A 16069-nucleotide genomic window follows, 5' to 3' on the forward strand; every position below is an offset into this window, starting at 1 on the left:
ACAACACATTGATTTAAAATCACCATGATCATTTACATTTTATTTGTACCTCATTTGCAGATTGTTAAATTCCAACCTTCCTGCCCCCTCCTTTAACTCCAGGCTGCTTCTCTTCCATTTCCCTCAAATTTCTCAGTTGGAGGGGGGGAAGGGGATGCATATGTATATAAAATTAGTTGGTCTTTGTCAGGGTAAAGTCAGCCTTCTCAGCAGGCCTGTCTTGTGTCCTCAGAGGAAGTCTTTATTCAAGGCTAGGGCAACAGCAGGAATCCTCATAAGACCAAACCTTGACAGCAGGGAAGGCTGGATCTTGTCACAGGGCAGAATTGATTTGGGGGAGGGGTGGGGGTAGGGTATAAGGAGAGCAGTATGATAGGCAGAGGTGGGAAAAGGCCAGTCCATGAATGCAGGAACTGGACCAGATGTTGGAGCCCAATCTCTGTTCTTGTGGGCTCTCTCCAGGTACTCAGAGGTGGGATGGTGCCCCTCCACCCACTACCACTGTTTCCCCAGTGATGTAGCTGGCATCTTCGGAGCACAGGAAAGACACAATGCCTGCACAGTCCTCTGGCTTGCCTAGCCTAGGGTATAGGGAAAACAAGGAAGGGAGTAAAGATTAAAGAGGCCAGGCCCACTACCTGGCCCACAGGGAGTGAAGTTTGCTTAATCAGAAAGTATCAGATGATTTTTCGGGACCAGTGTAAAAGTCCATCAAATAGGGGTATCATGATGATAAGCTGTTATAATTTAGTATAAGCATAAACATCATACTCTGCAAAAGCCACTATAAATGATATTCAAATAATATAGAGATACTTAGTTCTTTAGAGCAGGGGCCCCCAACCCCCAGTACTGGTCTGCAGCCTGCTGAGAACCAGGCCAGAGAGCAGAACTTGCCCGAGTTACACCTTCATACCCCACCCCCACCCTGTCTTTCATAAGAGAAACTGGTACTAGTGCCAAAAAGGTTGGGGACTGCTGCTTTAGAGAACTCAGGACACCAAAATCCAAAGTTACACAGATATACTGGTGAGTAGCTATTTCATACTTCAAAGAATTTGTTTCACATGTGTGCATGCTAGTCAAGCGTCAGGGAGTCTGTGACAGTAAGTGGTTTGTTTAAAATGATTCCATTTGCACAGCTTCAATTCACAGACAGCTTTTTCAGGAATCTATTTTTGTCCCTTAGAGTCAGGTTCGTTTTGTGAGAATGTGCTAATTCTCAGTGTTTGTATCAGTGATTGCATAGCTGGGAACACTTGAACATAACTGCCATAAAATGCTCTGGAGGTGGGGCTGAGTGGGTATCTCAGACCCAGAAGGCTTGGATTAGTGCTTCTTCATCCTGGTTGCACACTGTAATCATCAGGAAGGCTCAACACCCTGCCTCACCAAAGATGGGCCTCTGAGGTGGCAACACCCTGACTAATTAGTGAGTTGTGAGCTAGGCCTGCAGCTCACGCTTGTCAGAATGGCTTTGGGAGCATTGGAGGGGCCTCCTTCTTTAAGCAGGCTTTGTTTGCACAAGTAGTCCCTGAAGGACAAATGGGGAAGTTAAAGCCAAGAGAGTTCCCAGAAGCCAGAAGTTGGAGAGCGGTAGGGAACTTAGAGGAAAGGGAGACAGATGAAGGTACCTGACCAGTTCATCCAGCCCCTTGGGTAAGGGGCTGGCTTTCTTAGGTAAAGGGAGTCCTGGGACTCAGTAAAAGATCTTCATTCCTTTTATTTGGATTGCAGGGTCATCAACCCGAGCTTTGAAAACATGACTCTTTATTCAAAGAGAACTAAAAAAACATGTTTTGGTTTTGGTCCCTGGAAGCTCGGGGTGTCTAGAGGTGTAGGCAAACAGCCAGCTGGGGAGAGGAGTCAGGGCTTCTCCCAGAGCTCTTCTCTGCTGAAACCTGGGCACCTCCTCGCACACACCCCACTCTACCGAGGCAGTGTTCACGAGCTTGCGAAGTGTGTGCTTGAGGCAGAGGAGAGCATGCCCCTGCTGTACACGGGACCAAGAGACACAAGATGTGTGCCGGGAGAGGGACCAGACCTTTCCATCTGCACCCCTCTTCACTCTGTGACAGTCTTACCTTCGTATCCGCAGGGCTTCTTTTATCGCATCCTCTCTCGCCTTGTCCATCCACAACTGCAGGAAAAGGGACTTTCTTTACGTGAAAGAAGAAGGAAGGGAGGGACAGGGAGGGGAGAAACTGTCCGCTCTCACGCCACTTGAGAGGAAGGGTGGAGAGACGCGCTCTTTCACCTCCTAGTCCTTCCCAGCCCCCAGTCTTTTCCCACGGCCTTCTCCTCTTTCATTCTTTTCAGATTCTAGTGAGGCATTTCCCTGAGTCTTCCCAGTTTCCACCCACTTACGCAGATACGCAGAGTCTGAATTTCTCAGTCTCCACTGCACTCCTCAAGAAAGGAGCAGGTCGCCCTGGCTGGGTAGCTCAGTTGGTTAGAGCACTGTCCCGATATACCAAGGTTCAGGGTTTGATCCCCTGTCAGGGCACCTACAAGAAGCAACTAGTGAAGGCATAAATAAGCGGAACAAATCGATGTTTCTCTCTGTAAAATCAATCTATCAATAAAAAGAAGGGAGCGGGTCTGGTCTGGACAGGTGGCTGGCCTGGAGGGGGACTAGAGAAAAGCCTGGGGAGGTGGGCAGGAGTGGTTGGGAGCTCAGGACCCAGGCACCAGGGTTCCCCAGCAGGATGCAGGACTTCCCCTCCTCACCACTTTGCTGAAGTTAGTCTTGATGAGTCCGGGTGCCAGAGCGTTTACCCTAATGTTCCTCTGGGCCAGCTCTATGGCCAGGTTCTTGGTCAGGCCCAGCAAGGCTGTTTTACTAACATTGTAAGGGCCCAGGGCCTGGGGAAGGAAGAAAATGGGTTAGTTTCTTTGTTTCTGGTTCTTTCTTGGTTCTGATGGAAAGACGTAAAGGGCAGTGGATAACAGGGCATCTTCTGTAAGGAAGGGTTCCCGGTAGAAAACTGTCTTGTGGCTGAACCTCCCCTAGGTTGGGGTTCATGGGGGCAAGGCATCTGTTTATGGAAAGGGGTTTGGAGGTGTGATTCCAAAAGGGACACAAACTTCCTAGTATGACAGGAAGGGTGGAAAGGTGCAGGATGGGGGAAAGGAAGGAAGTAGCAAAGAATGGGTTCTTACAGGAAATGGGCTGTAGGCTGCTATGGAGGCCACAATCACTATTGAGCCACTTCTAGAAAAGGAAGAAAATGTCCTATTTCCCCGAAGAGATACCCCCGCCCTCAGGCCACATGCGGCCCGTGGCACCCAGGCTCCCTCTCATTCTCTGTACCCTCGTTTCTCCATCTCTGGCACCACTGCCTTTGTCATCAGGGCTGTGGCCTTCACATTAATGTCCAGAATCTGAAACAGAGAGAGGAAGGGGAAATGGCATGAGGGGAGAGCTCTAGAGAGGGCAGAAGGGTGAGGAGTCATAATAGGGTCCCTAAGATCTGCTTGTTAGGGCTGGCGGGGATCTTAGAAATGACTTCCTGGACCTTGTCAGTGAAGAAGCCAAGCTCAGGGAGAAGTGCCTTTCACCAGCTTGTTCAGCTCGAGAACAAAAGATCAGGTTTGGGTGAGGAAGAATGGAGCCTGCTTTACCTAGTTTCCTAGCAGCCATGCACTTGAATGATTTGGCCTAGAACGGACCTGAACTCTCAGGGCTACTTTGGATTTCAGCTGGATTTTCTGTGTCTCCTCTGACTTGAGAGTGTGGGATTAGGTTGGTCTCTTAGGATCTGCCAGGGTGCCGGGCCATGCTTCTCTGGAAAGATGTGGCCTGACCTCTGACACATGGAGCGTTCCAGCCCCGCCCTCCCGCCCCTGAGTTCAGGGAGTGAGATGCTCTGGGCCCTGCAGGACGGACTGCTGGGCGGAAATTTGTTGGAAAGTGGGATCACGAGGAGGCATTCTCAGGGAAGCTGGGGCACAGGCTGGAACCAAAGCCCCACATCCATAATGGAAAACAAGCGCATGACTCTGTTCACACTGCTCTAGGTGCCGCTGGGTAGTCGCTCCCCGTGCCAAACTTCTTACTTTGAAAAACTTCACTTTTACAGAAAAGTTGAAATAGAAGTACAATGAATATCCTTCCCTAGATTCCGCAACTGTCCCCATCTGCCCCACGTGCCCCGTCCTGTGCGTCTACAGCTTCCTGTCCCCGAGGCGCTGGAGGCTGAGTGGCAGGCGTCACAAGGCTCTGACCCTAAATACTCACGGATGTTCGTTCCCTTGCAGGCCACAGTCCATGGTGACCACCGGGAAACCTACCGCCAAGAATGACGGTTTTTACCGAAGGTGCTGTCCATGATAAAGTTTCCCCAACTGTCCCCCAAGTGCCCTTATGTTAAAAATCCAAGGTTCAATCAAGAATCAACACCGGCATTTAGATTTGAGGTACTGTGATATTTTTTAAAAATGCAAACTAAACAGAAAAATTACTTGGTTTAAAATTGTTTTCCTGTGGGCTCCATTCAGACCACTCATGAAAGATGACATTTCTCTGCTTTAAAGAATATCAATGAGGAACTAACTCACTATGGAGCATTTGGCACTTTGGTCTGTGTCTGTGAAACACTGATAAAACGCAACATTTTAGGGTTCTGAACTTCAAAGTCAAGATATTATTGATGACATCAGAAGAAAAAGCAAAACCATGGGCAATCCCCAAAACACCTAACATTTCCAAATCATGAGGGAATATTAACCTTAATAAACAAAGACAAATAATTTAATTAATGCTTTATAATAAAAAAAATAGGTGTGTGAAACATATTATAAACAGGTCATTTCACCAGAACTGGTATTTCACTTAACTAGCAGCAATTAAAGTTTTCCAGCTAATGAGAAGTACTATTTTTTGGCAGCTGAAAAAAAGGATGGGTGGTGTGCAAATTTAAGTGTATTAGCTGTCGGTGGATGAGCTGCCACGTCTGCTGGAAATTAACCAGGAAGAAGAGCCCGGGTGAGCCTGGATAAGGGCGGAGCGGCGGCGAGGGTATAGGGAAGGAGGCAGTCAGCAAGGAGCAGATGGAAGCAGACAGAACTGGGAGAAGCAGCAATGAACGAGATGGGCAGGGAGAGAGGAAGCCACCCCCCTAGCAGGCCTTCACCAGGTGCACTCCAGGTGCACGGTGAATTGCAAGGATCCTTCACATTTACAGTGCACTTGACAAACGCATTCTAAAAGCAGGCTGAGTTTTTGCTGTTTCCCCAGGCCCCCTGCTGCATTAATCCCCTCTTACCTTGTCCCACACCTCCTCAGGGACATCCATTAGGTTTCCAAAGAAAGGGTTGACAGCGGCATTGGAGACCAGGATGTCGATGCCTCCGTGAAGCTTCACAGCCTGGAGAGAGGGAGCTGGGTCTGAGTCGGGGCATCGGGTCGGTGGGGGAGGTGCATTTATCGATGTTGATAAAGAATTCCTTGTTAGGAACAAAATGCTGGCAAAATGACATCTCTGTTTCTTGAAACATTTTTCTCCAAAGCTGCCCTAACCTTGGCTGCTGAACACTTAAGCTTGTCTAATCTGGGGCGGGGGGGGGGCATCTTTTCTTCTAGGCCCCACTTCTTTTAAGGCTGTCGCTGACCCTTTACTCTTTACACTTTCTCTTTGGGGAGCTCCTCTATTTTCACAGCCTTGCTGTCACCTCAAAATCTAATTCTAGGCCTTTCCTCTTTTCACACCCATTTCTCCAAGTGCTTACTGTTACCATTATCTTAAACTCAACCAGTCCACACCTGCTACAATAGAGAAACTGGTTTAAATAGACTACAGAAAGTTACCATAGGCAGCAGGGGGTGGGGTGGGGTGGGGGCTCTTAGGTCATCTAGCCCCATGTCCTCATGGTGAAGGTGATGACACTGAGGTCCAGGGAAGTTAATTTCTCAAGGTCTTATAGCTCAGTAATGACATGTTAGGGCCAGCCAAGAATAGGAGGCCTTTGGTCTTTGGGAGAGGCAAAGGGATTTGCTCAGGGTACAAAACTAGCTGGTGGTGGCAGACCTGAAATCAGTCTGATGGGGAGCACAGCCTGGACATAAAGCAGTTCCACACTTGGCTATAATGCCACCCCCCATCCCACCTTTCTTTTGGCTTGGAGGCATAGAAAATTCAAGGCAGAGCTGAGACTGAAACTGGGAAAACCAAGAAAGGAAACACCTCATCTCCTTAATAAGTTGTAAGGAGGTGGTGGCAGTCATGTGCAGATTAATGAGTGGCCAGAGAGTCTGCCAACAATATACTACCCTGAAACCAGAGTTCGCATTTGCCCAGCACTGGCAATCTTGACGCCTGGGGCAAGCAGCAGTAAATGGGCCCTCGGTCAGCTTTGTGCTTCACGATTTGGCTCAGGGAGGCATGTTATTAACAATGTGTACCATCTGCTAGCTCCCATTTTAACTAATTATTCTTGCTAACTAGGTGCAAAGCTCAGATGTTTCTATATTGCTGAAGGAACACCTGAGCTGTCAACAAGTAAATTTTGCAAAAATTTGAAATCACATAATCTTTTAAAATCAGTATCAATATTTTCTTGGGCTCTTTGAATCTTGGTGTCCTGGAACAAAGCCCCAGTCACTTGGCTCTGCTGAAGTTTGGCCTTGTGGCTAGGAAATTGCAGAATCTGTTAGAAAGTGATGAGTGCCCTGCACATGTCCGTTTGAGCGTGGGGAGAAAGTGGGGATTGCACCAAATCACCTGGAACACTTTTTCATTTCTGCTGTGCATCTCGGCCTCCTCTCCTTCCACGCTGACCAGCACAGAGAGGGGAGGAGGCTGGGTTTTGAGGGAACAGAGATGAAGAACCACAGAAGATGAATGAGAAAGGTTCTCTGACTATCCAGCTGGTGCCTTCTAAGCCTTTCTCTAAATTGTGCCATCACTACACAAAAGTGGTTAAGCGCTGTTTGCTCTGTGTTCTGATAGGTCCATTTTTTTTTTTTAGAAAAAGCATAATCAAGTGGAGAAGCAGTTGATCTGGTTTCTGCTCACCACACTTTTGAGAAGCTTCAAGGTGCAGACTGGGCGGCCACTGGGTAGTACCCACCCTAGGGGCGGCAGCCTTCCTCACTGCAGGGTGACAGCAGGCAACAGACAGAACATCTCAAACTGCACACGAGTGACCTGCTGTTCTCCATCCTGACATTGCCTGGAGAGTCATTTTGACTCCTCCCTCTAGTTTCCCATCTATTTGTTGACACCAGGTTAGACAAAAAATCTCGGTTGGTCTCCACTAAACGTCTCTGGGCATGCCTATCCATTTCGGTCCCACCACCACTGCCCTAGACCTGAATGACAGCGACTTCCTCGCTGACGTCCCTGGCTGAGAGCTTTCTCTACTCCAATACATCCTTCCTGCCAGTGCCAGATTCTATCTTTTATGACCATGTTCATCTTGCTCAAAACCTCACATGGCCTCTTATTTCCTATACAGACATCCATGTTCCTTTGGGAGACTATGGAGGCCCCTGTGCCCTCTCCTTCCCACCAGCCCATCACCCCAGCACCCCCAAACGTGGGCTCTCGGCTGGAGGCTGACAGTGCTCCCCTCTTCACTTCAGTCCACCCTTGGCTGTCTGCCCATTTTGCCGGGTCATCTGGAATCCCGTCCTATTCCATCTTTCTATCCCACCCACTCCTCAAGTTCTTACTCAAGCCCCACCACTGGGCAAGGGCGGCAGGACAGATGGGGTGAGAGGTGGTTTTCCTGGCAGGACTGTGACATTAAGTTGCTATATACATTTCGAACTACTAGTCACTAATTGGCCCAGGATCCCAGATAGCTCCCTTCACCCTGAGGTTCAAGTTCCCGAATCTCAGGCTCTGTCCAGCAGCCTGTGGCAGAGAAGGTGACCTTCTTGGACCTATATTTGGCTCCCTCCAATGTGCATTTGAGCATTCCCAAACGGTTCTTTAAATACGGATAACCTTATGCTACCTACTGTTGTTTAACACCCCCCTCTCCTAAGATTACCTGCATTATTGCTGCCAGCCTTCCAGCAGCACACTCTTGAACTTTCCATTCTTGGGTAGATTCTCCCTTTTACTCCAGGGAACAAAGAGTAGGCCCTGAGCACGAGAGGAGGGGGTGCTCCTTTGCTGGATATTCATGTTTTCTTGTGTAGCTGGAAAGCTGGTGCCAGGCACCAACTCTGATGCTGGCTTAGACACTGTCTTTGAGAGTACAGTCCAAATGGGCATCCAAGGCATGACCTGACGATAACGGGGAAATGCCTGGTAGCTTGGCAGGTCTGGGTTGACTCCCAGCTCCTTTCTTACTGGCTGTGGGACCTTGGGATACGGCTCCAACTTTCTGAGAAGAATGTGAACAGGGAGAATGGTCCTTGCCTTGTTTGGGTTGTGTCAGGTTTGGAGGTAACCTATGTAAGCCTCTGAACACAGTGAATGGCACACAGTAGGTGGCCGAAACATGGTGGCCGCCTTCTGCAGGTTGCTAGAGACTGCCTCTACACCAAGGGACAGGGCATGGATTGCTGATTAGCTCACAGGTGGGAACATCTGTTTTGTGACTGTATCTACCTTTCTCATCTGCCCAATTAGACTGGAAACTAATGGAGAACCAGGACCTGCTGTTTTTCTGGGTGCACCTAAGGGCTGATGCAGGGTTGAAGCACCGATTCTCTGACTAGGATGAGATGGTTCTGGAGACAGAACAGAAAGGCACACAATAAAAGTGTGCGGACGGACTGGAGTGGGTTTGCAGAGCACGGTGTTATGTTTTAGTTGATAGTGCTGGCTTGGACTACATCAATGTTGTCCAGGAAAGCAGGGAAGGAGGCTCAGGCTGACGCCCTTCTGCCACTTCCTGGCTCTGTGCCCATATCCTTGCTGCTCACCATGGCCACCAGCCGCTCCCGGTCCTCAGCCTTCCCCACGTGGCACACAGTGCCTGTCACACTCAGCCCCTCCCCCTGCAGCGCTGCCACCGCCCGGTCCACGTTCTGCTGCTTCCGGCTGCTGATCACCACACGGGCCCCATCTTGGGCCAGACGCCTGGCAATGGCCAAACCGATCCTGTGGGCAGAGAGAAACATGGACTGTTAAGGCCAAGTACCAGGAAGAGGTTGAGAGCATGGGCCCCGGAGTTAGACTGCCCTTGTTTGAATTCTAGCTCTCCTTTTAGGCATTCATTTACTTAGTTTTCTTGTGGTTTTAGCCCTCAGACTAGGTCCCCAGAAAATGACATCACCTTCCACAGGCCCCCCGTGGATGACAGGCCCTATATGCTGTAGGGATTGAGGGGAAAGAAATGAGCTAGGGGTGTTGCAGCATCCACTTCCATGATTGGAGGGTCTCACTCAAAAGAGCCCCACCCCAAATAACTTTCTTGCTATTCTGCATCATCTCAAAATTCTATCATTTAGTTATGTTTTGGGCTGCATATGAAAGGGTGGGTCTGTGGTTAAAAATGTAAATTTTTTACGTTACTTTCCCGGGACTAAGGGTTACACATTTTTCAATTGTTAGCCATTAGCATTTCGAGTACATTTGTATTCTAGATTTGTGTACAGCTGGCGTCTAGCAAAGTCCAGTGGGAATGCGAAGCAGTATAGACAAGAACGGTTGGTGAGAGACAGGCCGTGCAAGGGAGGCCAAATGTACTCAGCCAAACAAAAATCTGGATACATGAATCTTGTGTCCTGTCTACATAAGGGGCGTGGTTCTGGGAGATTTGTTGAGGTGTCCAGATAGGGTGTCTGGAACATTCCCATAATCGATGGAGGCAGTGGGATATTTTTGAAATCGGGGCTGCCTTGAATTTCTGGCGTCTTCTCTTCCTAGACTCAAAGTGGGGCCAGTTTGTCCGGACAGCCCAGAGCACTGAGACTTTGGGTTGATGGGGGCGGCACTGAGCTGGCGCAGTAGAGCCAGAGGCAGCAGTGCCGGGGTATTCGGTGGGGGCCACCCGCAGGCCTACCATGTGGTTCCTTACTTCCGGGGTAGCGTGAGGCTTGAGGACACGGTCCGGGAGGCAAAGGACACCTGTTTCCAGACAGCAGGGGGCCTCAAAGACTCCGGCCTGGGCACTCACCCTTCGGTGGAGGCCGTTACTAGGGCCACCTTATTCGCAAGCGGGTCCCGGCGCGCCACCTTGGAGCTGGCCATCCGTATCGACTTCCACGACCGGGCACAGACGCCCAGCAGCAGCCCCACCTTATACATGGCTGTGCAGGGTTCTGCACCACCCCGAGGGAGGTGCGAGTGGCAAACCACCTCCCATGGCGTGCCCCGCTCCCGGTTCCCGGCCGCCCCTCGGGCTGCACAGCTCCTCCCTCTCTGCGCTGGCTCCCGGTGCGGGGGGCAGGCTGTGGCTGCGGGCGCCCCCTTCTGGCTCACAGCTGTCACGCCCCTCAGCCCCTCCACTCGACTCTGGTTGGTGGGTGTGAGATTGCTGTGCGTCTGGATTTCCTACAGGGCCAGCCCTCCTGCAGGAACCCGCAGACTTCCTTGCACCCCCTCCTTCCACAGTTGCCTGTTCACGTCATTTTCCAGGGGCGGCGGTGGGGAGAGGCAGCTTTGAGTTTGTTGCTTTTGCTTCCTAGAACCTCAGAATGGACCACCTTCTCCAAAAAAGTCTGAGTCTAAATATGTGACAGCCCATAAGAGGGCAAACGATTTGAGATTGCTCATGGAGGTGAGGCCTGTGCTCCCCGTGGAGTAACTGCGTGGGGCTGGTGAGGGTGGAGGAGCCTGGGAGAGAGATGTGATGAGGAGCAGCTGGGTTAGTCCTGGCACTGCCCTTCGCTCTAGCTCAATATCTCCTTCACCTTGATAGGCCTGGAGGGAAGACTCTGATCACTGTGGTAACCAGTGTGCAGGGATGGAGATACTAGCTGGACAGGGCTTAGAACCAGTGGTAGAAACTAGGACTCAGGGGCACTCATTTCTCCACAATCACCAAGTCCCCAGGTCTTAGCCTCCATCCTAGTTCAATAAATATTCGTTGAATGTAAAAGCACTTTATAAACTGTAACTACTAAACATAGTAATTATTGCCTCTATAAAGTAATTATTACTGCTGCTACAGGCCAGACTCTTCATCTGTAAGCTGAAGATGCTGGAGTAGATGATAAATAAAGTCCTCTCCAGCTATAAATTCTGTGTTCCAGACTTTAGCCTCCACTCTGCCAAGTGGGCTGAAATGATCTCCCTCCTGGGTTTCTGGGAGAATTAATAAATCTGGGTGGCTTACGGTACACTGCAGAAAGGCCCTGGCAGGCCCGAGTGCAGTGTCTGCATTGGTCTAACCCAGCAGCCTCAAAGCCAGACTGAGAAGTAGCGCTGACCTGTGGCAAAGTGTTCTCTAGTTCAAGGTCAAGTTAAGAAAACAAAGAAAACATAGTAAGTTCATAAAGCTAAGCTTATTTAACTTAACAGATACTCCTTTATTTTGAGACAGGCTTTGCTCTTTTCTGTGTGTGTGTGAGTGTTCGTCTTTTTGTTAAGAAAAGACGCTGAGAGCAGATAGGTAGGTTGAGAAAAATGTTGGTGAAATCACCAGTTTGGCAACCTTATGTCAGCCCCTTCAATGAGAGGAGAGAGGATGCAGATCTGTGAAATTCAGTTTTAGGGATTGCTCTTTAACAGAATTTATACTTGCTAAAGATTTATTTAGTATATGTGTAGGTCAGTTGATCAGCTAAAAAAAAGGGGGGGATTTTAGCAGTCAAAAGGGAGTGTTTGGGTAGCAAGTGATACAACAACATACAAGATCTATAGTATATTCCTCAGCTGAGATGCAGTGCTCAGCACATCCCAATGAGATAAGACAGCTTAAGTCTAATATTCCCCATATCCAGAGAAAACTGACTCTGACTGGTGCCCCTCAGTCTGAAACTCATGAATTATTGACAACAGGCGGGATAGTGTGACACTGCTCTTCCTCCTCCCCTGTTGGGAGCTAATGCACTGTGAGAACCCTTCCCAGCACTGTCCACTTGTGTGGGGGCTGGAGGGAGGGTGTGTAGGAGGACTGGAGTGGGGGTTTCCAGGGCTTTTGGTTCAAAGGGACAGGCCTGCAGGGAGAATTTGATCTCTCCTCACCTCCTGCCCAAAGGTCTGCAGCCAAATCCAGGAGCTGAGGTTGCGGGGAGAGGGAGGAAGACCACACTCCAAAGAGCAAAGGATTCTGGGAAGAGAATTCTGTCTTGGGAGCTTCTTGAACATGGCCTCTCCTCATCTGGGCAGGGCTGAGATTTGGCCTCAAGCACTATCTGGGAGAGCACAGGGGACACTAGGGAGGGGATCTATGAAAAGAAAAGGGTAGAAGTGTGTGTGTGGTTGTCTCTAGCTTTTGCTGCTTATCAGGCTGCTTTGTTGGACATGGGGGTAGGACATTTTGGGAGGAAATGCATGAGTCTGTAGGAGTCTCTTTGAAATGGGGACTTTAATAGGCAATGGGATTGCTCTTGTATGGAGCTGGTACCATCTGCAGATCTTGAAGAAATGCTTCTGTGACTGAGGATCATACTCCTGTCTTCTTCAAGGGTCACCTGTGGTCCAGAAAGAAATTCATCTGGAATGGAATTTAAGTCTTGGGCTTTGCTATATCCATCCTAGATTGGTTATTGGTTCATGTATCATCTTTGACACAAGTCAGGATTGAGTAGTGTGGGAGGGCCGGGGATGGTGACTTTCATTGCATATTTACTAAATGCAGGCAAAGTTTGGGTGCTTTCTACAAACTGTATTGAATATGTCCAATTCAGTGAGGTAGCATTTTTATTTCCATATGTTAAATCACAGTGACTCATGACAATCTGACTCCCTGTCAGTTTCAAATAGCTACATTTAACTTTTCTGATGTTGTTGGAGAATGACAGTTTTCTTAGAAATTAACTTTCTCTGAATTGGAATTTTACTTTCATCACCAATGTGTTTTTGTTTTGATCATTAAAACATCCATTCTTTAAATAATAAAATAACACATGTTCATAATTTTTAAAAAATTTTTAAAGATTTTATTTATTTATTTTTAGAGAGGGAAGGGAGGGAGAAAGAGAGAGAGAAACATCAATGTGTGGTTGCTGGGGGCCGTGGTTTGCAACCCAGGCATGTGCCCTGACTGGGAATCGAACCTGTGATGCTATGGTTCACAGCTCAAGCTCAATCCACTGAACTATGCCAGCCAGAGCCATGTTCATGATTTTAAAAATAGAAGGTTATAAAGTGAAAATTTAAAAAGTAACTCTTCCTTATGGCTTTTTTTACCTACTGTGCATATAGCACTTCATCTTATGTATTCTTCCAGAAACTTCCTACGAATTTACGTGCATTTTCCCCTTAAAAATGTTCCCATGAATGGAATGACACCGTACTTCACTAGTCCCTTCAAATCGCTGGTTTCTTTTCTTTCTTCCTTCCCCCACTTCTTTTGTTTCTTAAAATACATTCTCACAGACAGTTCTGGGTGGTGCACAATAGATCTCCTCTGTTCTCTCTCCCTTTAAAAATAGCTGCGCAGTAGTCCGTGGTGTGGGTATTCCATAATTTATTTAGCCAGTCTCCTAGTGATGAACATTTAGGGAGCTGCCAGTGTTTTGCTATTTCAAACACTGCAGTAACGAACAACCTTGGATGTACTGTGTGTGTGTGTGTGTGTGTGTGTGTGTGTGTGTGTTGCAAACCTGTTTGTACCTTGGGTCAAATGTTTTAAATGGATGACTATGGTCAAATTACCTTGAAAAGCAGTCCTGCTTTGATTTGTTTTTCTACAGTGAATTTATCTTCTGTCCCGCCCTCTTACACATTGACGTAGAAAGGTTTCAACTTCGGGTGATGGTGTAAGCTCAGTGACAAGTGTTGGCCTACCCTGACCTCAGTGGCTGGGAGCCAGTGAGGGATGGTGGGTCCCGCTGACCTGTATCTCACAGAACTGAGGCATACTCAGCTTCACCCACATTTGACATTGAGAATGCCAGCCTAGCATTGTTGGATCTTAAGGATTTTTAAACAAAAGGTAGAATCTGGATTTCCATACAAAATATTTGATGTTTAATGGTTGACAAGTAATTTATTTAAACAACAACAATGAAACAAAACAGTGAATGGGTTTGTGGGTGCCAGAGACTGACACAGTCTCTTGGCTATTTAAATGTAATGGATTATTAGTTTTGTGAGATATTGCTCTATTTAAAATCTCATAATTATGTTGAATAGCTTATTCAATTTCTGTTTTTTTTTTCAGTTTTTTGTCCTGATGGCCCTGTATTTAGGCAGGTATGTGCGAACATTGTTTAGAAATCATCCATCCAGTATTTGTATAGGTCTTTTACAGGAACTCTGTACAGCAGCAAGCAAAAGGTTCCTAAAGACAGGCTTATCTTTTCCCTCAGGCCAGGATTGCTTCTCACTGCTGTGTTTGGGAAGGGCTATCCCTCCGTCTGTTTGCACCGTAGTTGGCTCCCTCTTGGGTCTCAGTCCTCTGCTGCCTTCTGGGAAATCCAGGAGTAGAAGCATGGTGTGGTTTCTGGGTGGCAGCTGGGATGCAGGGACAAGGTGGGGAAGGCCACACTTTCCCAGCTGCCTTATCCCTTTAATTCCTCACAATGTCATTGGACCAAGAGATTCACTGAAGATCTGAGGGTGGAGTGAAGTACAATACAGAGGGACAAATCCTCCAACTAGGATACCCAATAAAACTTCCCATTGGGTCCTTTATGGGCACAATTAAATTCCTAGCCCTGTTCTCAAAACTGGGATTTCCCCTCTTTCCTCCCTTAGTCCCTGTGGCAGACACGGAGATGCAGATAACAGCTCTCAAAACCATCCTTCTGGAAAGAACCTGGTTGGCTGCTGGGAGTTCGATTGGCAGTCAGCCTCCAGCTGACAGCTAACTCCTTCTCAGGGTGGCCCCAGCCAGTGGCTGAGCACGATGTGGTACAAAGACCTCATCCTTTTTGGCTAACACGAGGCTCCTCTAACGACCCTGTTTGCTTTGGAGCTCGTGTTGGCGTCTGTCAGGTTTGCTGCCTGTGGTCTAACGGTTCCTCTTTTTCGATCCTGCTTCCTCCTTTTTCCTTTCCCAGGTGTTACTCTGACTAAACCCTTGACTCCTAAGTCCAACCAGGCATCTGCGTTGGTGAGGACTCACAGAGGGTTGCCTTTCTTCAGAATCTTTCCAGTGCAGGACCCCTCCCTCCACTCCCCACCCCCTGGATCCCTGCACACAGGGATGGTGTCCAAGGATCGGTCTTTTTCTCCCCATTCAGAGATTCGGGGCAATCTGAAGCAAAAATCCTATCACCACAGTTCCTGCCAGTTTGGGTTATTTGATGGGAGGCTTCCGTAGAAAATTGCCGGATGGACTTCGGCAGTCTGAGGACCACGGCAGTGTGGGTGCAGTTCTGGAGATCCATGTGTTTTCCTTCAAGATTTGTCTGCTAACACGAGGTGACGAAATGCCCCCTCACCCCTTCGGAGGTATTCCATTTTCCTCTGGGGAATATCCAGATCATACGCGTGCACCCAAATGCCCAAGAACCAACAGCAATTTTTAGGGACAATGTAATAGAAATCCACATTAAGAAGAGAACCATTTCATTTCCCTAGAGGCGCCAGCCTGCCCTCCCCGCACATGTCTGACACTGTTCTGCAAAGCGGTTTCAGTTCTCTGGTCTGAGGTCTGTGTAAGGGGCTGAGGGAACGAAATGAATAGAGCCCATCACAAACCTTGCCAAAGGGTAGAGCAGTACTTTTTGTTGGGCTAGATCGAATTCTTGAGCAGAACTGCACTCATTTTGATCTCTGCAAAGAAGGTGGGGGTGGTCGAAGAATTTATTATCCTTCTGCCTCAAGCAAAGGTGCAGGAGTGAAAGGAATGGGTGGGCTGGTTCCAGTTACAAATGCTCCGCTCAGACATTTTGAGTTTAATGACACAGGGATTGTTCTTACCTATTGCTACTTCATAACAAAACAACGCATCATACAATATACACGTCCTGCACTTTAAAAAACTTTAGTTTGAAGTAATTGTGGACTCGCAGTAATTATAGACTCAGAAGTAGTACACAGAGATCCCACGT

At 48.2% G+C, this 16069-nt stretch overlaps 1 protein-coding gene across 5 annotated transcripts; it reads right to left on the reverse strand.

The window, feature by feature from the left end:
* Nucleotides 1–12: 12 nt before the first annotated feature.
* On the reverse strand, nucleotides 13–10319 carry LOC114493370 (dehydrogenase/reductase SDR family member 4). Of its 5 annotated transcripts, XM_028508182.2 has the most exons (8): nucleotides 10078–10319; nucleotides 8882–9059; nucleotides 5268–5369; nucleotides 3314–3384; nucleotides 3163–3214; nucleotides 2731–2865; nucleotides 2085–2140; nucleotides 13–581 (listed from the first exon to the last, which is right to left on the reverse strand). In XM_028508182.2, exons 1-8 carry the CDS (start codon nucleotides 10206–10208, stop codon nucleotides 467–469), a joined length of 840 nt encoding a protein of 279 aa, XP_028363983.1. In that variant the 5' UTR covers nucleotides 10209–10319; the 3' UTR covers nucleotides 13–466. The 5 variants fall into 5 exon arrangements, with proteins under 5 accessions (XP_028363983.1, XP_035885956.1, XP_028363984.1 ...); XM_036030063.1 differs by lacking the exon at nucleotides 2085–2140 and having other exon boundaries at nucleotides 10078–10270; XM_028508184.2 differs by lacking the exon at nucleotides 5268–5369 and having other exon boundaries at nucleotides 331–581; nucleotides 10078–10277.
* Between the last annotated feature and the right edge of the window lie 5750 nt (nucleotides 10320–16069).

The sequence above is a fragment of the Phyllostomus discolor genome, chromosome 1, assembly GCF_004126475.2.
Source record: "Phyllostomus discolor isolate MPI-MPIP mPhyDis1 chromosome 1, mPhyDis1.pri.v3, whole genome shotgun sequence".
Classification (NCBI taxonomy): Eukaryota; Metazoa; Chordata; class Mammalia; order Chiroptera; family Phyllostomidae; genus Phyllostomus; species Phyllostomus discolor.